Source organism: Mastigoproctus giganteus, chromosome 6 (assembly GCF_048544385.1).
Source record: "Mastigoproctus giganteus isolate SK-2022 chromosome 6, ASM4854438v1, whole genome shotgun sequence".
Lineage (NCBI taxonomy): Eukaryota > Metazoa > Arthropoda > Arachnida > Uropygi > Thelyphonidae > Mastigoproctus > Mastigoproctus giganteus.
This window is the reverse complement of record NC_143580.1, coordinates 192661292-192685281: the sequence shown is the minus strand read 5'-3', so window position 1 is coordinate 192685281 and position 23990 is coordinate 192661292. Positions and strand designations below refer to the sequence as shown.

The 23990-nt window shown below is 35.0% G+C and overlaps 1 protein-coding gene across 2 annotated transcripts in view; it reads left to right on the top strand.

Annotated features, from left to right (window-relative positions):
• Positions 1-23990, top strand: part of LOC150084838 (protein phosphatase 1 regulatory subunit 14C) — a 138307-nt gene that overhangs the window by 79686 nt on the left and 34631 nt on the right. For both annotated transcript variants that reach the window (XM_090375581.1, XM_090375580.1), the window contains one exon: positions 22178-22435. In XM_090375581.1, coding sequence (XP_090231707.1) covers positions 22178-22435 — 258 coding nt within the window. The remainder of the gene's footprint in view (positions 1-22177; positions 22436-23990) is intronic.

Here is a 23990-nt window from a genome sequence, read left to right as displayed (position 1 = left end):
TATGCCCTCTCAGGCGATTATTCTGAGCAAGAGGAAGAATCCCATTCACATTGAGCATGCTCAAACCATTCAAGGCTTTATATACCTTAGTCAGATCACCTCGCAGGTGCCTAGTCTCCAGACACTGTAATTTGCAAAACTTAAGCCTTTCTTCGTAAGAGCAACCCTTTGTTCCATTCACTAATCTTGTTGCCCTTCTCTGTACTCGTTCCAACAGCTCTACATCCTTCTTAAAATGAGGCCTCCAGACCTGTATACAGTACTCAGGGTGTGGCCTGACCATTGCCTTATACAAGGGGATAATCACCTCCTTATCCCTGCTAGAAAAATTCCTATATATCATTGACAAGACACCATGAGCTACTCTTGCACACCATCTGCACTGCTCAGAAAACTTCATATCTGCCTGCATAATTACTCCCAGGTCCTTTTCATTCTCTACCACTGTCAGTATGGTACCACAGAGTTGATATGTTACTCTGGGATTACTGCTTCCCATATGTAGTAGTTTACATTTGTCAATGTTAAACTTCATTTGCTACCTCTCAGCCCATCTGCTCAACTTTTCTAGATCCTGTTGCAGCAGTGTACTGTCATTAGTATCATTAACAACCCGGCCAACCTTCGTATCGTCTGCAAACTTGGACATTAAGCCTGACATATCATCAGCAATATCATTTATAAATACAGAAAACAACAATGGACCCAACACTGAATACTGAGGGACTCCACTAATAAAATTAGTCCACGAAGAGCAGTGTCCATTGATTACCACTCTCTGTCTTCTCCCACTCAACCATCCCTTTATCCATAGCAGCAATTTTGCCTCCAATGCCACACTGCTCCAATTTGTGCAGCAGTCTTCCATGTGCAACAGTATCAAAGGCTTTTCTAAGATAGATCCAAATATATGATATCAAAGTTATTCTTTGCATCCAGTTCCTTTGTGACTATATCATAGTATCCAATCAAATTCGTCAGACAAGACTTCCCCTTAACAAACCCATGCTGTGTCCAAGCTATAACTGAAGTCTTGTTTAGATGATCCTGCAATGCTACTTTAGCCAGTGCCTCCATTAATTTCCCTGGAACAGAAGTTAAACTAACAGGTCTGTAATTACCTGTCTCTCTCTTTGATCCTCCTTTGTAGATTGCGGTCATATTTGCACATCTCCAGGCCATGGGTACCTCCCCTGAATCCAGGGAAGCTCTCATAATTATGGCTAAGGGTTTGCTTACTTCCTTTGCTGCCTCCTTTAATATAACTGGATATATTCCATCCACCCCACGTGCCTTTCTTGTGTTTATCTTCATCAATTTCTCCTCCACTTTACTCTCAGTTATTACAAAATTATCTAGCTTACTGCCAGAGTTGAATACACCTCTGGCATTGCCCTCCCTGAATAACTCCTCATATGTGAATGTCGACGCAAAATATTCATTTAGCTTGTTAGCTACCTGAGCAGGATCATCAACAGTTGAACCGTTGATATCAAGTGGACCAATCTGATTAATCCCCTTCCTTCTAGAGTTTACATAAGTAAATAACTCTTTGCTGTTGATTTTTAACCTCTATCCACATAATTGCACCTTTGCCATCTCAGCTAATGCCCTAGAACATTTCTTAGTAATGACATCTTCACATGGGAAGAACTTTTCACATTTTCTTTAACACATTAATTACCATGTCTGTAAAAAAAATAGATTCCTAGTTATTACCAGTTTTTTTTTTTCGTTCAAAAATATAATTATGTACCATGATCAGTATATCATGCCAAATACTTATGCTGTTAATACTCCCATAATTATGATGCTGTCAATCAGTATTATAGTAAACTCCTGATTTTATGAGATAGGGAAAACCATGAACTCATGAATCACAGCAGCTGTCAACAAGTTAGCAACCCCAGTCTTTTTGTGGATACTTTGTTATCATGTTCGCTTGTGCCCTGTTTCTTTATTTTATCTTCACTTTCAGTGTATCATTGTGGTCCTTAATTTCTTAAGGACCACAATGGTGAAAAGGAAAACTGGTGAAAAGAGAAAGCATATACATCTGAGTGTTTCGAAGAAATTAAAGCTCTTATATAATAAGTTAGACTCTGGTGTGTCTTTCTCCACATCTGTGAGGAATGTGGCATTAAAAACAATGTCAAATATTGTATGAAGCAAGGCTAATTAAGGAGTCTGATTCTGAAGGTTCACCATTTTCACGGCTTTGGCTTCTCAGCTCAGAATTTGAATGAATGTATTGCAATTTGAATGCTGCAATGCTTTGAATGACTCAGACTTTTTCGAGGCACCACTATACAGACACCTTAAATTATCTTTCATGCACTATGTATCAATCAGTAAAGTCAAGGTAAATAAAACCTTGTTTATTATTGTGTAATTTTATGTTTCCAATATATACCCATATAGGGTAATTGTTTAAATTGTCAGTCGTATGAGGTATAAAGGGTCTCACAAAATAAAACTTTCAATTTAGCAGCATTCAGGAATAACAGACCCCCCCCCCCCATTAGTCTGTAAAAGTGAAGGTTTACTCTATATCCATATGTGCAACGTGACGGTACTATTAACTTGGCAATGGTATTACATATCCCGACAGGCCCTGCAGAAAATCTTTATTACTTACAAGCACTGACGTGGAATTAATGGTTGTTTGATGTTATTTGTACTTAGTTTTCTATGTGCTACTTTTTATTATTATTATTATTTTTTGTCTTTTTATATTATTGTTCGCTTTGTATAAACCGAGGGTGCTTGAGAGGTTAAGTTATATTGTTTAGGTTACTCCATTATGTATGGTTAAGTACAGTTCATCGTCAAAAAATTTCTTAAAGCTTATGATCTTGCTTGTGTGGGTATTATTAGAAAAAATAAGAGAGATTTCAATAGAGTTGGCTAGCCACAAACAGTAAATTAGCTAATTCCAGTGTATTTTATTCCAAGAAACTGTAACAGTAGTAGCTTACTTGCCAAAAAAAAAAAAAAAAAAAGGACAAGAACATGATTTTGACATCTAGTATGCATTGTGATTTTGATTAAAAAAAAAAAAAAAAATTCCGAAGATGATCATATTTACAGTTTTACAAAGGGGGGAGATCAGAATTGGAAGATCTGCTATGGACCAGCAGTTAGTATTCCAACTGATATCATACGTACCACATGATTTTTTTATTTTTTATTCCTTAATGAATTTAGCAGGCATAAGCTTGCAAGCAATATTTCTAAGTAAACAGTACATGTAGAATGGCAATATATGAAGAATTATATTTGTTACATATATCGGCAGAATTAACAGAAATTTATTATTATTTTTTCTTGTTGAAATGTATTAATTTCAAAGTGTTGTAAATATCGGCTTAGTTTGTTGTTTTGAGTAATGCAGTGAATGACTCCAAACTTAAATTTTACAGAGATTAATAGTTCATGTTTCTGCTTTATATCACCCAGGGCTGGAACTAGGGTGGGGTGAGCAGAGCCCCAGGTACAGCATTTTAAGGGTTCATCTGACCAGTTATATATTTTAAAATTGCTTCATTTTTGATTTAATTACAGTCGGACCTGTGTTTAACAAACTTCTTTATAGCGAATTTTTTGAATTCCTTTTAGTAATTACATTTAAAAGTTTCTGTAGAATAAAGAAAATTTCCATATAACTAATGGATTATGAGAGACTTAACTTTGTATGCTTTGTTTCCACCTCTGGCCTTTAGGCAATGTAAGCAATTATAAAGCACTAATTAAGGGTTAAAGGGATTACCGTTTATGTTTATTATTATGTAAGTGGAATGGTAATCCCTTATCCACCTATTCTACATACTCTGTATGTGGGTTAGGTAATCCACCTAGAAGAGTATATCGAGAAGTCATGGTAGTCAGCTGCTTTCTATAGCCAGTCAAAAGATTAAGATGTATTCCCGACATGGATAATAGCTTCTGGTCAACTTGTCTTCTTTGTTCAAAATAAAAATAAAAATTTTATTAAAAGAAATACTGCATTAATTATCCTGTACGTACTACTTATGATTTCAGAAATTTTTGTGAAAGTGAAAAAAAATTATAAATTCCGGATTTATAATCACTTACAGAAAAAAATATCAGGGCGAACAGTGTTTTACAAATTTCAAAAATAACAGATAAATCCAATTACAAACTTCAATAAAGTACGGCCTATTTTGTGACGTCACCCCTCATAGCTTTTTGGTTTATTCTCCAGTGATTACCATTGGAGGACAAACAAAATTTTTCAAATATCTGTTGATATTTCAACAGATACTTGAAAAAAAAATCATAATATAAAATCTCTAACCCCTTTACAACTTCTCCAATTCGTTCATGGGTATTGTCTAATAGAATCTAATCTAAATATAGAAATAGTACTATAAATTTTTCTTACTCTGCCTGTAACAGTAGCTTCTTGTGAAAGGTCCTTCAAAATGAGAAAAATTCAATTTAAATAATACACCTTCATTGTATATTTTTAGTTTATGTTATAATGTTAAAAGTACTATATTTTGCAATATTTTGTTTCTATGATTTTATACTAGATGTATAAACATAAGCTATCTGGTTTTCTAATTTCTTTGTAGTTATATGCACTTTCTTTGTAGTTTATATAGAATTAAATTCTCTGTAGATATAAACGAATATTTGTAAGTTTCTTTTTCTTTGTTATATTTCTTTTGTTATATTCATTGTATTATTTAAATTATTTTATTAATAAATATATACAAAATATAGACCGTTGGAATGGTAATTTTATAAATTCGTAAAGATTGCAGAGGCATAGCAAGGGGGATGCAGAGAGGGAATTCCCCCTCTGAAGGAATTATCTATAACAATCATGGGAGCCAGGAATTCCCCGGGCATCTACAACCCTAGCTACTCTACTGAAAGATTGACTACCTGCATATAATGGTGGTGTACTTATAACACTTTTGCTCCAGGCGTAGGATTGCCTAGTTCTGGCTCCGATATCACCTACATTTTTCTGAAATTTTAAACACAATTAATACTTTTTTAAAATTATAACTAATCAGTATTTTTAGATTATGAAAATAACTCAAAATTCTATATTAATGCTTGACCTTTGACCAGTAAATTGCATTGAATTCTTGCATTGAATGGGTTGATTAGACCCCAGACGATATTTCAGCAATTCACGCTCTTTCTTCATGTGCTCTGTCCACACAGCTGAAACTTCTAATAGCTGTTCTTGAAAATGTTTTTTTGATTTCTCCACTGAAAATTCAAGAAATTTCTGTTAATTATCACACAATTAGGAAAAATTCAGGAATTGAGTTAAACCTGATTATATTAACATATTGAATGCATCTATCGCATATAGTTATTGACAGCGAGCTTATTTTATTGACGTGCACTTTTCTCCAGTCAGTAACACTCTGGCTTTATTGAAGCATCATTGGAATAAAGCTGTTGATGCCCACATTTCAAGTTAATAAAGTGATGCTTCTGTTAGTGACAAGCTGACATCCAGTTGCTCATGTTTGTTGATGTGCATGGGTTTTTTATTTGTATTTTTCTCGGTGACGTTTTAATTTTGAAAAATTAATTAAAAATTATATTTTTTAATATAAACAATCGATTTTTTTATGGTAGTTCAGAAAAGATTAAAGTGAAGAATTTTTTGATGTGGTTAGGGCCCATTTTTTAATTATTCATATAGATTGTGTTTTCATTTTAATTATTTATCTTTTTATCAAAGTGTTATAGGTGAAAAAATTGCAATGATGAGTTTTTATTGAATTTATAAAAGTTTTTTTTTTTTTTTAAAAGAGAATTGATACTGCATGTAGAACAATGAAAAAAAAATTTACAAAATTTGATATGGGAAAAAGTCTGATTTTTGCATTATTTTTAAAGACCTTAGATTTTTGTCATACTTTTGTTAAGATATAACTTGCAGAAATCAAGTCCATTGGTCCACGAGGAATGGAAATCCATTTCTTCTGACCTCCTCACTCATGAGTAATAAAATCTTTGTGATTGATTCTAAGGGCTGAAATAGAGCATAAATTCTTTTTTAAAGAGGAAGAAAAACCTAGTAAAATATATTCATTATATGCAATGTAAACATATAAAATGTTGTTTCAGTGATCTTAGAAATAAGCTAAAATCTTGTTTCCTCGATGCTAATAATAATAAGGGAAGTGACATTTTTATAAAGTTAAAACAGTTTTTGATATTCAGGAAAATGTTATTTTTTGTTTATCTCTGTTGTAGTAAGCTTTTAATTTGAACAGACATTCAAGTCTTAAAACTGTCCTTTGTATTATAGTTGGTTGAACACAAAGTAGTACAGTTACCTTGACATGTAGGAGGCAACCTCTGAAGGCAGTTTGATTGTACTTACTAGACCATTAACAGCAGTATAAACAATGTGCAACTGGGTCATAAACAGTTGTGCCAGACCTGATAGTCAAGGTAGATGGTTTAGAAAGAAAAATGTTTGATTCATTTACAGTAGACTTTCAGAATAATGGCACCTTTGGGGATATATGGTGCCGTCATTTCGATTTTTCTGTTATCTAGAAAGTTTTATTTTTAATGAGGTGAAAGTGATACTTGCACTGCTTCTATTGGAATGAGCAGCAGCCTGGAAAACAAGATGCAGGGTATTTCAGAGACTGCTGGGAGTCATTGCGGTACAAGTAAACACATGGGTTATGTTAGGAATAGCCAAGAATAGGAACAGGTGCATGTATACTTTCAAGTACACAAATGCTAGCAGTTTGGTAAATAAATTTGATGAATTTGAGGTATTGCTCAAAACATCAAATGCAGATATTGTTGGGATTATCAGAGATATGGTGACACACAGATATAAGGAATGCAGAACTGGAATTTGGGTAGTACAATGTGTACAGGAAGGATAGGAAGGGAGGAGGTGTTATGCTATTAGTTAAGAAACACATAAAATCCAAGGAAGTGAATCCAGTTGACATCGCTGGACATTGCAGTATCGAGTCAGTTTGGTGTGACATAAGCATTGGGAGATCAAAATTGAGAGTAGGAGTGTGTTATAGGCCTAATGACTCTGATGAGTATAATAAGAGAACTGTATAGGGAAATAGAGTGGACCAGTAAATCAGAGATTCTTATATTGGGGGATTTTAATTTCCCAGATATTGACTGGAATTTGTGGGTTGGTCACTCACACACTAGCAAGGCTTTTGTGGATTAATTGGATGATTGTTTTCTACATAAGCATGTTCGGGAGGCAACCAGAGGGGGTAATACTCTTGATCTGATTATCAGTAGCGATTCTTCATGCATTAAGAATCTGCAGATAAAGGAACCACTAGGTGGCAGTGATCGCAGTGTGCTGAAGTGGGATTTACTCAAAGAGGTAACTACCATCAGGGGTAAAGGGAAATGTTTTTGCTTTCGTAAAGGCGAATATGGTGGTCTGAGACATTATTTAAATTCTATACAGTAGAACCAACTGATGATGTTACCAACAGCAAATTCAAAATGGGAAGCATTCAAAGAATTAATATTGGAAGCTACTAGGCTTTACATACCAACTAAGAAATATTGTTCAAGGTTTAGGCCTAAATGGATGTCAGATGAACTAATGAGACCTATGGCAGAGAAGAAAAATGCATTATAAATTAATGGGTGACATGGAAACCTATGATAGATATAAGCTGGTCTGTAACCAAGTCACAAAGGAGATTAGGCAGGCAAAGAATGCAAAGAAAAACAACAGAGTTCTTTACCTGTGTAAACTCTAGAAGGAAAGGGATGAATCAGATTGGTCCACTGGATATTGATGGTTCAACTGTTGGTGATCCTGCTCAGGGGGGCTAACAAACTAAATGAGTATTTTGCATCTACATTCACCCATGAGGAGTTATTCAGGGAGGGGAATGCCAGAGGTGAGTTAAACTCTGGCAGTGAGCTAGATGATTTTGTAATAACCGAGAGGAAAGTGGAGGAGAAATTGTTAAAGATAAACATAAAAGAGGTACCCAGGGTGGACGGAATCTATCCAGTTATATTAACGGAGGCAGTAAAGGAAGTAAGCCAACCCTTAGCCATAATTATGAGAGATTCTTTGGACTCAGGGGAGGTACCCATGGACTGGAGATGTGCAAATGTGACCCCCAATTCACAAAGGGGGACAGAAGTAATTATAGACCTATTAGTTTAACTTCTGTTCCGGGAAAATTAATGGAGGCACTGGTTATAGAAGCACTGCAGGATCATCTAAACAAGACTTCAGTTATAGCTCGGACACAGCATAGTTTGGTTAAGGGAAAGTCTTTCCTAACCAATTTGATTGGATACTATGATGTGGTCACAAAGGAACTGGATGCAGGGAATAACTTTGATATTATATATTTGGATCTTAGAAAGGCTTTTTGATACTGTTGCACATGGAAGACTGCTGAACAAATTGGAGCAGTGTGGCATTGGAGGAAAATTGCTGCTATGGATAAAGGGATGGTTGAGTGGGAGAAGACAGAGAGTGGTAATCAATGGACAGTGCTCATCGTGGACTAATGTTATTAGTGGAATACCTCAGGGTTCAGTGTTGGGTCCATTGTTGTTTTCTGTATTTATAAATGATATAGATGATGGTATATCAAGCTTAATGTCCAAATTTGCAGACGATACAAAGGTTGGCAGGGTTTTTAAGGACACTAATGACAGTATGCTGCTGCAACAGGATCTAGAAAAGTTGAGCAGTTGGGTTGAGAGGTGGCAAATGAAGTTTAACATTGACAAATGTAAAGTACTGCATATGGGAAGCAGTAACCCAAGATTAACGTATCAACTGTGTGGGACTACACTGACAGTGGTAGAGAATGAAAAGGACCTTGGGGTAATTGTGCAGGCAGATATGAAGTTTTCTGAGCAGTGCAGACAGTCTGCAAGAGTAGCTCATAGTGTCTTATCAATGATATATAGGAATTTTTCTAGCAGGGATAAGGAGGTGATTGCGTTATACAAGGCCTGACCATTGCCTTATATAAGGCAATGGTCAGGCCACACCTTGAGTACTGTATACAGGTCTGGAGACCTCATTTTAAAAGAATGTAGAATTGTTGGAACAAGTACAGAGAAGGGCAACAAGATTAGTGAATGGAACAAATGGTTGCTCTTACGAAGAAAGGCTTAAATTTAGCAAATTAGTGTCTGGAGATTAGGCACCTGCGAGGTGATCTGATTGAGGTGTATAAAGCCTTGAATTGTTTGAGCATGTTCAATGCTGATGGGATTCTTCATCTCTTGTTAAGAATAATCATCTGAGATGGCATAAATTCAAATTTGAGGAAAGACAGATGTAGGATAGATGTGTGGAAGTTTGCCTTTAGAGAGCGGGTAGTTGGTTGAGGGAACAGACTTCCATTCTTTGTTGTGGAAGTTGATAGCCTAAATAAATTTAAGGCTGAGCTGGACAGGTATGTGGAAAGAACGAAGGGGTGAAATGGGAGCAGTTTTTTTTTGGCTGTGCTGCATAAGCTTGCTTTCTTGCATCATAGGCCTCTGCTAATGCTAATGTATTTAATGCAGAAATAACAAAGCTAAATAAGAAATATCGAGATTAAGAATGCAATTTTATTAATTGCACATAAAAAACAAACATTGACTATCCAATGTTATATTCTGCCATTAATACACTCCTGCTTATGCTCTCTTCTGTTTTATTTATTATATCAAATGTAGTCTGCATGGGTAGCACAGTGGTATCGTGACTGACCTCCCCACACTGGGTGGAAAAGGCCTGGATTCGAATCCCATCGATGATGCAAGGAACTTTTATGTGCGTTTTTCACTCCATGGCTGATTTAGTCGTTCTCAGGAGTAGATAGCAAGGTTTTGTCCCTAGAAATTGGGGATTTTCATCTAGCAAAACAGGCAAATTGACCAGAGAACACATGCAATTTTACAAACACACAATACATATGGGTAAATGAATTAACTTTCCAGGTGACCTAATGTAATAGTTTGGATATCAAGTTTATCACTAGCTTGGATGTTATTCTTCTTTTCTTCTCTGTAGTGCTAACTGTTAGTGCTTAGTTTCTTCTTGTATGAGGTTGCTAATTTAGGAGCATAGTGGGGTCATTAAATAAAGTGATAATCGTGATATCAGAATTCACTTTCAAAATGGCGAATGTAAACAAATACAATAATCACGTGACTTGCCGTTTTCTTTTTCCAGCACTGCAAGACATCTGGGCTGTATGTAAACATCCGATCTTAATGTGACGTTAGCTCGAATGTTCTGTTATTCGGGATGCCTTTATTTCGACAGTCTACTGTATAAAGTTCAAATAATAGTTTATTCATTGATTTACTTTCCCATTTTTTTATATATTTAATATTTTATTTTTCTGTGTTTACATATTAATTTCAGGAAGCAGTACTGTAATAATTACAGCTGCAGGATGTAATCTGAAATGTAAGGAATTTCTTTACTTTGCTTCTACCTGAATTTGGAAGGGATTTTTACTGACAGCTTTTATTGGTGATGCAGGAATAGGGGTTTTATGGTGGGCTTGTTTCCTAAAGTAAATTGGGTTAGTGTTTTTTGAAGTGATTTTATGACTGTTAAAGAAATTCAAGAATTTTGGCATCCAGTACTTCATTGGAGCTAATAATTAGCACAAATTATTGGTGCTCTCAGAACAGAATGGTACCCAAGAGGGGCTAAAATAAAACCTGGAAGACAACAACAAAGATGGACAGATGAAATTCAAGAGTTTGTGGGCAGTAAATGGATGGCCATTGCACAAAACAGAAGGAACTGGAAAGTTGCTGGAGAGGCCTTCATCCTGCAGTGGATTGAAAAGGGTTGATGATGATGATTAGTGCTCTCATTTGAAAAACAGATTCAAGTTTACTGATATATTTCTGTAAATTTGATATATTAAGTTCTTAATATATCAAATCAGTTTTATTACATAAGATTTGTGTAGTAATTTGACGTAATGAACCACACTTAATTCATTATTCAGTCACAAACCTTTTTTGCATCACATGTAAATGACATTTAGTGTAATACTATCCATATAAATTTGCAGAATGGTTGTTAATAATTAAGACTTAATGTCCAATCAAATGAATTAATTTTAATTGGATATTTGTTCAATGTTGCCCCCTTCAAGTACGGAGGAATGTTCATATAACATGAATGGAATTATTAGATGGCAATTTAATATGTACACAAGCGTATAATAACTATTATTGGATCAGATAACTTTACGTAATTAGTTAGAAAAAACTGTCATAAATCCACCTGGAATGCCAACTGTATAACCATTCAAGCTTGCACTTAATTAGACAGATATCGTACAGCAATACCTCGCTTAGCACGGCTTCAAACAGCGCGGGTTTCACTGTAACACGGTTTTCAATTAAGTTTAAGTCGAAAATTTACTGTACATGTTAAAACTCATTCAATAGCCTAGACACGTACTCTACATATATGCCGTGTTGTCATAGCCTAGGTACGCGTACATATATGCTGCGGTGCCAACTCTATTGTCTCACATGCACATGTGCCAATAGCAACGTGCAACAGTGTTCAGTATTTTTAATTCCATACTGGTGAGACGACGTGATAGTTTTTCATTTCACAATGTATTTTTTTACTCCTTTAAATATGATTTAAAATATATTTGCATCTTGGCTAGAAATCGCTGCCAACAACATGCATTCTGCTTGGCAGCATATTATGCCCCATTTGGCAAATAATTTCACTGGTTTTGAATCGCAATTCAGACAATTACTGAAGACACTGCAAAGATCGGAAAAGACTTGAGATTCGAAACTTTGGACAATGCCAATGTATGTGACTACATTGACTCACATGCAAGTGACTTAGATAATGCAGGTCTCCTTGAAATTGATGAGCAAACTGCATAGGAAGAAGAGGAAAACAATTCTGAAGTGGATAACACTGATGTGGCACCAAAGAATTTAACAGAAGAATTGGAGAAAGTTTTTTGGTGGTGTTGACACGGTCTGCGAGATGATTATGAATGGGGATCCGGATGTTGAATGTAGCATCAAGATATGGCAATTTTACAAGATGGGATTCGATGCTACAAAGATTTGTACTCAGAGAAAAAGAAGAGATGACTTCACCAGACTATTATTGAAATACCTAAATAAACAATAAAGGTTTTTTCTCATCTCTCACGATGTTACCTTTTCATTAATAAAATTTTTACAATATATATATTTTTTCACATCCTTTTAATTGGCTATCAAGTGCAAATTGTTTATAGATTTATTACAATTTGTTTATAGACTGTTTCTCTGGGTCGCATTCAATTAAAACCCATTATAATTATACCTCAATCAGCACGGTTTCACATAACACGGAACAGTTTTGGTACCAATTATCAGTGCTATGTGGGGTATTGCTGTATATAATTATACTGAAAATGTAATGTATTACATGTGCATGTAATGGCTAATCAATTTGCAATAGTATTAACACTACATATTATTAACTAAATATTGATAACAAAATTATAAATTCTTGGTACGGTTATTTTGTGTGTATACGTGTGCATGCAGGTGAATTCCAGGAAGACTGCGCGCACGCACAGTGTTGTAATAAAGTTCTTGGAGTGGCACTGTTGTGGTCATGTTCAGTGAGTTTTAAAATAAACAAAAGTGATGTGGTGGTACAGAGATTTTCCAGTAGGCTTACAGGTTGCAAGTAACAACCAGTTTTATTAGTGGCATTAAATGTTCCATGCCATGATTTTTCAGTGGAGCAATGAACACATCAAATTTTGCTTTAAACCGGAAAAATTTACAACAGATACATATGAAATGTTATAAACTGTTTATCGTGATAAAATGTTGTTTAGTTGTTCTAGAGTGTTTAAATGATATAAGCAGTACAAAGTTGGACATGAGGATGTTTTTGATGACTCAAGAAGTGTGTCCATTAACTTCTCAAAATGAGGACAGAGTTGCAAAAGTTTTAGGAAATTGTGATATGAGATCAATTTGACCCTTAGAATGATGGCTGATGAGTTGTATATGTAAGTAGACAATTAATTTAATTCTACATAAAGATTAAAGGGAAGGAAGGTGTGTGCAAAATTGTGCTGCACAGATGAGCAAAAGCAACGAAGAATGTCATCATGCAAATACTTCATCCAGACTTGTAAAGACAGTCCTAATTTCCCTGACTGTATTGTCAGTGGAGATCAGTGTTGGTGGGTGCTTCATTATGACCCGGAAACAAAGGGTCAGAGAATGCAGTGGACTTCAAAATCATCACCATGGCCCAGAAAGTTTTGTTTACAGAAGTCCAGGATAAAGACAATTCTGATCATGTTTTTCAACAAACAGGATGTGATTCTCAAGGAATGAGCAGAAGGGGAAGAGGCAATGCTGCCTTCTATGTACATGTGCTTCAAAGGCTATTGAAATGCATTTCCTGGATAAGGTTGCAGTTTTGAGGGTAGGCAGCTGGTTCTTATTGTCCAGCAATGCCCTGGCCCATTCCGTGCTTCAAGTGAAAACATTTTTAACAAAACAATGGCATTGTACAGATCAGCTATCCACTGTACTCTCCCAGTCTGGCACCAGCAGACGTTTTCCTTTTTCCCAAGGTGAAAACTGCCCTCAAAGGAAAGAGATTTTGGGTTGCTGAGGACAATGAAAAACATAACTGCTGAACTGAACATAATCTTTTTGGATGTCTTTGTTGACTGTTTTCAGAAACTTTTAGAACAGTTAAATAAGTGCATTCAATGAGGTGATGATTACTTTGAATAAAAACAAAACCATTTTTGAGCTCCTTCACTTTGTGTTCTTTTTATTGCTGCACTTTGTATGCACATGGTAGTGAAAGGGTTACGAAGCTTGAAGATTAACTGCCTCTCTTACTCATCTTTTGGAATTCTGCCTTTAATAAGAATTTAAATACTTAACAAAACTATCAGTCCCTGACACTAGATGATATGTGGTATTGGTGGCCAAATTTCTTTTTCTATATCTTCCCAGGTATTTTAATATATTAGCATTAGTAGAGGCACATGATGCAAGAAAGCAAGCTTATATAGCATCAGCCAAAAAAAAAAAAAAAAACCCATTCCCATTTCACTGATCCATTCATTCCAAATGTTTATCCAGTTCTGCCTTGAATTTATTTAAGCTATCAACTTCCACAACAACAGATGGAAGTTTGTTCCAGCAATCAACCACACGCTAGCTAAAGGCAAACTTCCGCACATCTATCCTACAACTGTCTTTCCTCAATTTGAATCTGTACTCCCTCAGGTTTGTAATCTAAGCAAAAGGAAGAATCCCATCAGCATTGAGCCAGCTCAATCCATTCAAAGCTTTATACACCTCAATCAGATCACCTCGCAGGTACCTAGTCTCCAGAAGCTGCAATTTACAGAACTTAAGCCTTTCTTCATAAGAGCACCCCTTTGTTCCCTTCACCAGTATTGTTGCCCTTCTCTGTACTCGTTCTAGCAACTCTACATCCTTCCTAAAATGAGGCTTCCAGTCCTGTACACAGTACTCAAGGTGTGGCCTGACCATTCTCTTATACAAAGGGATAATCACCTCCTTATCCCTGCTCGCAGAATTTCTGTATATCATTGACAAGACCCCATGACCTACTCTGGCAGCTTGTCTGCACTGTTCAGAAAACTTCATATCTGACTGCACAATTACCCCCAGATCTTTTTTATTCTCCAATACCCTGAGTGTAATACCACATAGTTGGTACATTTCTCTTGGGTTACTGTTACCCATATGCAGTACTTTGCATTTGTCAATGTTAAACTTCAGTTGCCACTTCTCAGCCCATGTACCCAACTTTTCCAGATCCTGTTATAGCACTATACAGTCATTACTGTTATTAACAACCCTGCCATCCTTTGTATCATCTGCAAACTTTGACAGTAAGGTTGATATACCTTCATCAATATCATTGATAAATATACAAAACAACAATGGGCCCAACACCGAACCCGTAGGGACACCACTAATAATATTGGTTCACGTAGAGCAGTACCCATTGATCACCACTCTCTGTCTTCTCCCACTCGATCATCCTTTTATCCATTGTAGCAGCTTGCCCTTAATGCCATACTGCTCCCATTTGTACAATAGTCTTCCATGTGCAACAGTATCAAAAGCTTTCCTGAAATTCAATTATATGATATCAAAATAATTTTTTGCATCCAGTTCCATTGTGACCACATCATAGTATCCAATCAAATTGATCAGACAAGACTTCCCCTTGACAAACCCATGCTGTGTCTGAATAATTACTGCTATCGTGTCTAGATGATTCTGCCTGCAATGCTTCTTTAACCAGTAACTCCATTATTTTCCCTAGAACAGAAGTCAAACTAATAGGTCTGTAATTACTTGTGTCACCCTTTGACCCACCTTTGTGAATTGGAGATACATTTGCACATATCCAGTCCATGGGGACTTCCTCCGAGTCCAAGGATGCTCTCATAATTATGGCTAAGGGTTTGCTTGCTTCCTTTGCTGCCTCTTTTAATATAACTGGATAAATCCCATCCACCCCATGTGCCTTTCTTATGTTTAACTTCAACAATTTCTCCACTTTGCTCTCAGTTATTACAAAATCATTTAACTCCCTGTTAGAGTTTGATAAGCATCCGGCCCTCTCCTCCTTGAATAACTCTTCATGTGTGAATGTAGATGCAAAATACTCATTTAGTTCGGCAGTTATCTGAGAATGATTATCTACAGTCAAACCATTGATATCAAGTGCACCAATCTGATTCATCCCCTTCCTTTTAGGCGCCTCCGTAGCCAGGTGGGAAGGAGCAGCAGTGCATAGCACACGCTTCTTGATTAGACCGGGGTTCGAGCCCATCACCACCAAATACGGAGGATGCGGAAAGGTCAGGGAATGACCACCGCATATCCCGGAGCAATATGGCCTTAGTTGCTAATGCTCCTAAAAAAAAAAACCAAATAACAATAATAACCCCTTCCTTTTAGAGTTTATATAAGTAAAGAAGTCTTTGCTGTTTTTCTTTGCATCCTTTGCCAAAGATTTTTCATAATCTGCCTTCGCTTGCCTAACCTCCTTTGTGATTTGATTACAGACCAGCTTGTATCTACCATAGGCTTCCGTGTTGCCTGACAATTTATGCACATCCCATGCATTTTTCTTCTCTGCCACAAGTCTCATTAGTTCATCTGATATCCATTTGACCTAGAGCAGTATTTCTTAGTTGGAACAAAGAGCCTCATAGCTTCCAAAATTACTTCCTTGAATAATTCCCATCTAGAATTTGCTGTTGGTAACATCATCAGTTGGTCCCATTGTACAGAACCTAAAAAATCTCTGATACCACTGTAGTTGCCTTTACGAAAGCAAAAACCCTTCCCTTTACCCCTGATGGTAGTTACAGCTTTAAGTAAATACCACATCAGTACAGTGTGATCACTGCTGTGGTTATTCTTTATATTCAGTGTAGTCTCCATCCTCAGTCCATTAGGCTGACTGTGTTTTTATTTTATAAATTCATTTTGGCTTATAATAACTTTAGACTAGTGAAGGACACCTATCGTCTTACTGGCTTTCCAGAGTTTTTCAGTTTAAAAATTTCTTCCCATCATTTTGTGTACTTTGCTTGTGATACCACCGCAATGGCATTTTGGAGTTTTCTTTCAATTTCTTTATTTACTTTTTATATATGATCAGACTTTATTTCCTTAAAATTTGGTAGATTGACTAAATTTAAACTTGATATGAGTGACGTAATGTCTTGTTTAACTTTTTCAAGCTTTATTTCCCTTTTGGTCAGCAACAGCAAGAATTTCACATTTATTTTAGTGATTGGATACAATATCTTGAAGATTTGCAAAAATTAATTTTTTGTAACACCTGCTGTGGTGTATTGTAACACCTGCTGGCAAAACATTGAGGAGATTAATATAGCTGTAATGAAGAATTGGAGAATAATCTCTTCATTTGTGGAAGCCCTCTTGTATCTACCAACTATATAACACTAGGCTCTACCATTGTCTCTGATTGATGACCAGGTGATAAATTCAGCTAATGTTTAAGAAATCAATTGTGTGTGATTAGTTTAGCCAGAAGGGTATTTCTTTAATGTGAAGCCCCAAGGTTTTGATCCTAAACTTACTTTGAATTTTTTTTTTTTTGTTGTTTATGAAAGGATATCCAAGTCTGAAATTTAGCCATCTGTGTATCCAGTATTATAGTGATGCAAATTGCTTGACTGTTGTTTGTGGTGCATTAGACGAGATTACTGAACCAAAAGTTAAGTAGGATACACATAGTGGATGACATGGTTCAGGATGATTTTTGTATTATACACAGGTAATTTCCTGCTTAATTGTCTACATGGGTCTGAATTTTCTTTTGATTATATAGGAATACATATAGTACATATGTTGAAAGCAGACATGTTGATCAAAATAATGCTCAAGTCCATTTGCAGGTAGTCTTTGGTATGATCTTGTATTGATTGATTTAAAAATTAAATCACCCACATAAGAGGTGATTATGAATCGCATTTTGTAGCTAAGATAATTTAAAAAATTGTCTTGGAAACTAAACCTGAGGATGAAAGATCTAATTTCTTAGGGTGCATTTGCTGAGATATTGTCAGATGGGCAAATTTGGCAACAATTATTGACAGATTTAGGTTCTTGAGAATCTGAATCTTTCATCCTCAGGTTTAGTTGCTAAGATAATTTTTTAAACTATCTTAGCTACAAAATGGGATTCATAATCACCTCTTATGTTGGTGATTTAATTTTTAAATCATTCTCATAAGAAATAATATTCTCTGCCCTCTGTAAAACTATTCAAGTGCTGCTGTGAATATGATGCCAGACAGTACACCCCCCTTTCAGAACTCCAGTTGTTATTTCAGCATTAATTAATTTGAATGGTAAAGGGAAAACTAAATACCTTTCTCTAAGAGACCATATTGTAAAAAGATTACTATCATTGTACATTGTAGACCTGATATAATGTGGGCGATGGGGTCCAGAATTTTGGACTGTGTTTTATTGAATTTACATATTTGGATGTAAACTTACCAATGTTTGGCTGTTAGAAACCACCATCCTAAAGGACGTAACTACAAATAATGGTCATTCATTACACATGAATGAGTAAAAATAGATAAAAAAAATATGTACTAATCATATACATTTTTTTGGGTGCTGAAAATAAGGATTTCACTTGAATTTTTGTGATTTTATTGCTAAGAACAAAAATTCACACATAATCAAGCCCACACATCTAAAATTAAAAAATATCTGCATGTTATCATTATCAATTAAAAAAAAAATACATTGATAAGCACCTAAAGATTAAGATCATGGAAATAACAAGACATGCATTTTGACATTTGAAATAATTATCTAATATGAGTACTTGAAAGAGTCTACATGGTACCTGATTATGTTGTAGATTTTTTAATAAATGTATCTCGAGTTAACTGCTTCATTGTCTCCTGTTTCTTCTTTTTTGCAATATCAGTAATTGTTTTAAAATGAAGAATATGAATTCTATTTACATTCTCGGATTCAAGCCACTGAAGTACAGTTTCTGTGGCTGCTAAAGCCCCTATTACTTTAGAGGATGGAAGAAGTGTCATGTTATCTTCCTCTTTTTTACTGCTGTCACAAGATGCAGCTCCTGTTTGAGCCTGGAGACTTAGATCATTTACTGCAATCGTCTGGTCACTTATGCATTCATAAGTAGGACTGTCATCATCAATATGGATCCAGTCATAAATGCCGTGATTGCGTACCTGATAAACTGCATTTGCCTTGTTGACTCTTCTTCCTCATCTTTTTCTTATTCCTCTGAGTCAGGTGCAATTGCAAATGCTTCATTCAAAGCTCACTCCCAACACTTCTCAGTTGTAGATGGCGATATGGTTCCCCAAGTCTTCTCTGCCAAGTCAAAAACACTAGCCACTGTGAGCTTCTTCAGGCATTCTGTTATGGATACTTCCTCATCAATTAATCATTTGATTAAATTTTTCCTATAGTGCATCTTGAAAGTAATATTCTTTGGCAAATAGCTCATTTTTATTTTACTGTCCTGGCTTATGAGGTTTTCTGCAAGTGGGTTGGGCCAGACAGTTATCCAGCAGCAAAAGTGCTTTAGGTTCCATATTTTATTTCTTAAATGAGCATGCACAGATGGCACAAAAAGTTTATGAAACCATTCCTCAAAAATCTCTGCTATCATCTAAGCATTCTTACTGTGGTGATACAAAAACGCTAATGCCTGCATGTTTTTGTGGCGGGAAGCACCTTGGCAACCTCGACTTTTCCTATGCATAGTGGTTTGACTTTGTGTTTGCCAGTTTTATTGCCACAAAACAGCAGTGTCACCCTATCCTTCATTATTTTAAAGCCCCATGCCTTTTATTCATTGGATTTACAAGCTAGTGTCTTATCAGGAATCATGTAATAACAAAGTCCTGTTTCATTGCAATTGTAAATTTGTTTTGGAACATAGCCTATTTCTTGTATGATAACTTTTAATTGTAATGGATAGTCATCAGCAGCCTTGGTGTCTGCAGATCGAATTTCAGCCGAAAGTGCAACCTGGTGAATTCTATGCCTCTTTTTTTCCATCAGCTGAGCCAGTCCTTGCTTGCTTTGAATTCTTTTTTGTATGCTTGTACTCTGTGCTGGTTGTCTTTCTTCAGTTTTTCAGCTTGATTCCTGATAATTTCACCAGATATAGGCATTCCTTCTGCATGTTCTTGCATGAATCATGTGAACATGGCCTTATCCAGTGAGCTGTCGCTTGCTGTCTTAAGCTGATTTCACTGAAGATCTTCACTAGCATCAAAGATTCTTGCTGTAGGTTAGCTTCATCTTTTATCTACCCCCCTGAGAGTGGAATCCCCCACACCTATGTGTCAAAACACCTCTGCTTGCTTCTTTCTCCATTCTAGTAAGTCCAGTTCAGCTAGCTTTTCTTGAACTGACCATGCTTTTCTTTTTTCTTTTGAGAACTTTCCATGAATGTTAATTTTTTTTTCATTAAAAAGGAAAGAAAAGAAAACAAAAATTTGAAAACACATACTAACGTTATGTAGAGTAAGCTTACATCCAATTACCAAACAGCACATATAAACTTTACTACTGTGGCATCTTTACAGGACAGCTTTGAGTTTATTCACATCACTGAATTTGCCATCTAAAGCTGTAGTTCAGTCAATAAAGTAAAATAAGTAGAAATAAAGTAAAATAAAGAAAAAAAAATATCTAAAACATATCAAAAGAGAATTATTTGACTGGCTTTATAAATTAGTCACATGTGCCTCCAACTTGAGTTGTATTTGTCTAATTAAAACGCAAACAAAGCATTAAGATGACTGAAACAACAAAAGAAATTAAAAGTGGAATTATAGTAGTGGTATGATATTATTTGTAGGACATCATATTTACAGATCTCAATTGTGCTAATTGCTCCATGAGGCCTGTAAAAAAAAAAAAAAAAAAAAACAAAAACGGCACCTATAAATGTTCACTGAACTGGTAAATGTGTTGGAACAAATTGCAAATCGATCAAATTTGTAGCTCTTGGAAAAAGGGAGGTGAGTGATGGAATTGGGAGTCTTACAGGCTTGGCACTAAGGGTGTGCAAGTGAGGCATTTGCCACAGGCATTGCCTAAAATAGGTGCCATGCCATTAATAAAATATGTTTCACATTCAATATCATATTTCTATGCTCTCTCTACCCCAAATGCAAAATATCTTTTCTTATTTATTGTACTGTTAGGTTTTCACATTTTGAGTTCTGTACACAGGTTTGGAAGCCTTATTTTAGGAAGGATGTAAATCTCTTGGAACGGATGCAGAGAAGAGTAACAAGTTTAATCAGGGGCACAAAAGTTTACTCATACCAAGAAATACTTGTTCTGTGAATTGTAGTATCTGGAAACTAGACACCTGTAAGGAGACCTTAAAGCCTTGAACAAATGTTTTGAGGCTTTAAGTGGGTTAAGTAAATAAACTAAATGCTGATGGCATCCTTATTATTTCTCAGATGACAGAAGATATTTATAAATTGGAAAAGGATGGTTGCAACAGTGTAAAAATTTGCTTTTAGCCTGAGAGTAATTGATTGTTGGAACACATTTCTGTTTGGTGATGTGGAAGTGGATAGTTTGAATACATTTAAAAGAGGATAAAACAAATTATTAGTAAGGATGGATAAATGAGGTTTTTTGTTTTTTTTCCCCAGTGCTATGTCACCTTGCTTCCTTACATCATTTTGCCACCACAAATATTAATAAAAAAATAAGTAATTAATAGGTCATCTGGGACTTTACCGCTTTTAACTCCCATTGCGTCAGTTGAAGTGGCTATATGTGCTCTTATTATTGTCAGCAGTATGAATCTTTCTGCCATCTTGATTTTATTTAGTGCTACTATTTTTCAGTTTGTTTAAAACAAGCATCTTCTGCATATATTATATTAATGTTGGCACAAAGACACAATTATAAAGAGATTTAGGTTTCACTTTCAAGACCTACTTTTTCCTAAAAGAAAAGTTTCTATTTATTTTATTTTTATTATTATTTTTGGCTTAGTAAGGATAGCAGTAGCACCTCTCAAGTATAACTTGTTGCAGCACTCCTTTCAAGTGGTAAAAAGTGTTTAGTGTAGTTTAATCATAATGTTCTAATAAAGATTAAGGGCTATGAAAACTCAAGCTATGAAAGAATGAGAATAAGGCATTGTTATACATCTCATTGTTGAGATGTTATACACAACTACATCATAGTTTTAATCTTAATGATAATACTCTGTATTTTTTTTTTTTTTTTTTTTGTTTGTTTGATTGAGAATTTATTGTCTCTCTCTCTCTCTCTCTCTCTCTCTCTCTCTCTCTCTCTCTCTCTCTCTCTCTCTCTCTCTCTCATGAGCTGCCATTTTACAGAATCCTTTTATGATTTTTTGATTTATATTTACACATTATTTAAATATTGTATTTTCTTATCACATTTATTAATAGTATTATTATTACTATCATTGAAATATTGTATTTTCTTATCACATTTATTAATAGTATTATTATTACTGTCATTGAAATATTGTATTTTCTTATTTGATTTCTAGAAAAAAAAAGTTAACTCAGTGTATTATTTTTAGATGGAGTGTAGTCTACCTGCAGCATTTTCTGCTAAACCAGCTTCAGCAACTTCTGGAATGAAAGCAATGCAAGCTGGTCGTAGTCCACCAAAGTCCATGTTGCATGTTAATTTTGATCCTGACACAGAAGAGATCCATGAAAGAAAGAAAAAATATCTAACTGCAAAATATGGACAGCATCAAATGAGTTTAATAAAAAAGCGCTTAAGAGTTGAAATGTGGATGTATGACCAATTGCAGAGCTTATATGGATGCACAGTATGGAGCTTTCAATTTATCAACTTATTTTTAAGTACATTATTTTTAATGTAACATGAGAAATAAGGATAAACAGATATTGTTTGTTTCAAATATGTTTATTTGATACATTTTAAAGAATGAAATAATATTGCATAATTTTTATACATATGTGACTTCAAGACTGTTTCCATATATTACATGACAGCTTTGATATTATGCTTAAAACCTCATAAATAAAACATAAAAAAAAAAAAAAATTCTATAGATTTTGAAAATTTTAATTAAAAAAAAAACAAACTAGAAATTACTCTGTCTTATGCTTCACTGGCTGCTGATTTTGCTTTGGCTATTGTTGTTAATTATAATTAAATAATAACATATGATTGTATATAATTACATATGACCATGGGAAACTGCCAGCATAATTTCATGAGTAACAATCTTTGACAGAAGATGCATTGCTGACATCAGTCCAAACCAATGATTCTAATGTATTCTTGGTTCAGACAGATAGCAGTAGCAGTAGCAGTGGTTCAAAGACTGTTTTCATTCAAATTGCTTCAGTGATAGCATCAACATAAACTGTACTTGGATCAACATTTTTGACCACACCTACAGTAAGCATTTTGTGTAACTATTTAAACTAGGAAAAAACATTTATTACCTGAGTGAGATATAGGAAAGTGCTGGCTACACTACAAGCGGAATTTCACATTTCTCTCATGGCTGCTAGTAGGACTAAAAGGAGACCAAATGGTAAAGGGAGAAGACTGATCATTATATGTGCAGGCAGTTGAGATGGTTTTTGTCAAAGGTGCTCTTGTAATTTTTCAAGCCAAAAAATCTATAGGCATCCCCTCCCCAAGGAAATGGATAGCAGTTGTTTTGAAAAATTGTTTAGGAACTGCCTACTACTAAACATCAAAACTAATAGTGTGTACTACTGAATAATATCCTTAATCATTCTACAAAATTTGAGAAGCTTCCAGCACAACCCTGAACCAAACAAAAAAAAAAAAAAAAAAAAAAAAAAATCCAAGAATGATTGAATGGTAAAGAAGAAGCTTGTAATCTTAAAATGACAAAAGTCGGAATTACTATTAAAGGTAGAGCATATCAAATGTTTGATTATTATTGTATCGATACAGTTGTATCGTCAGCTGGACGTGCTCTTCTGCACCCACCTTCTCATCTTTGCCAACTTAACCCAATTGAGATGATCTGGAATCAAATAAAAAGGTTATATAGTTGAAATAAATTAAAACTTCACTTTAAAAGTAGTTGAGAAATTAACAAATGAAGGAACTGAATGAGTTACAGAAGAAATTCATCAACCTTATGATTGCTGATGAAAATGAAATTATGGTCCCATCAATCAGATAAAGCAAGATTCTGATGATTTTGATATCATCAGTGGAATTGATGAAAATTTTTTGGAGCTATTTAAAAAGTATTTTTATTAAGTATTCACCAAAATTTATAAAAAAGAATGTATAACCTTGTGAAGTAACCCCTAGCCCCTTTTATTTTACATGAATATTATCATTAAATTTGGTGGTCATGTGAAATTGAA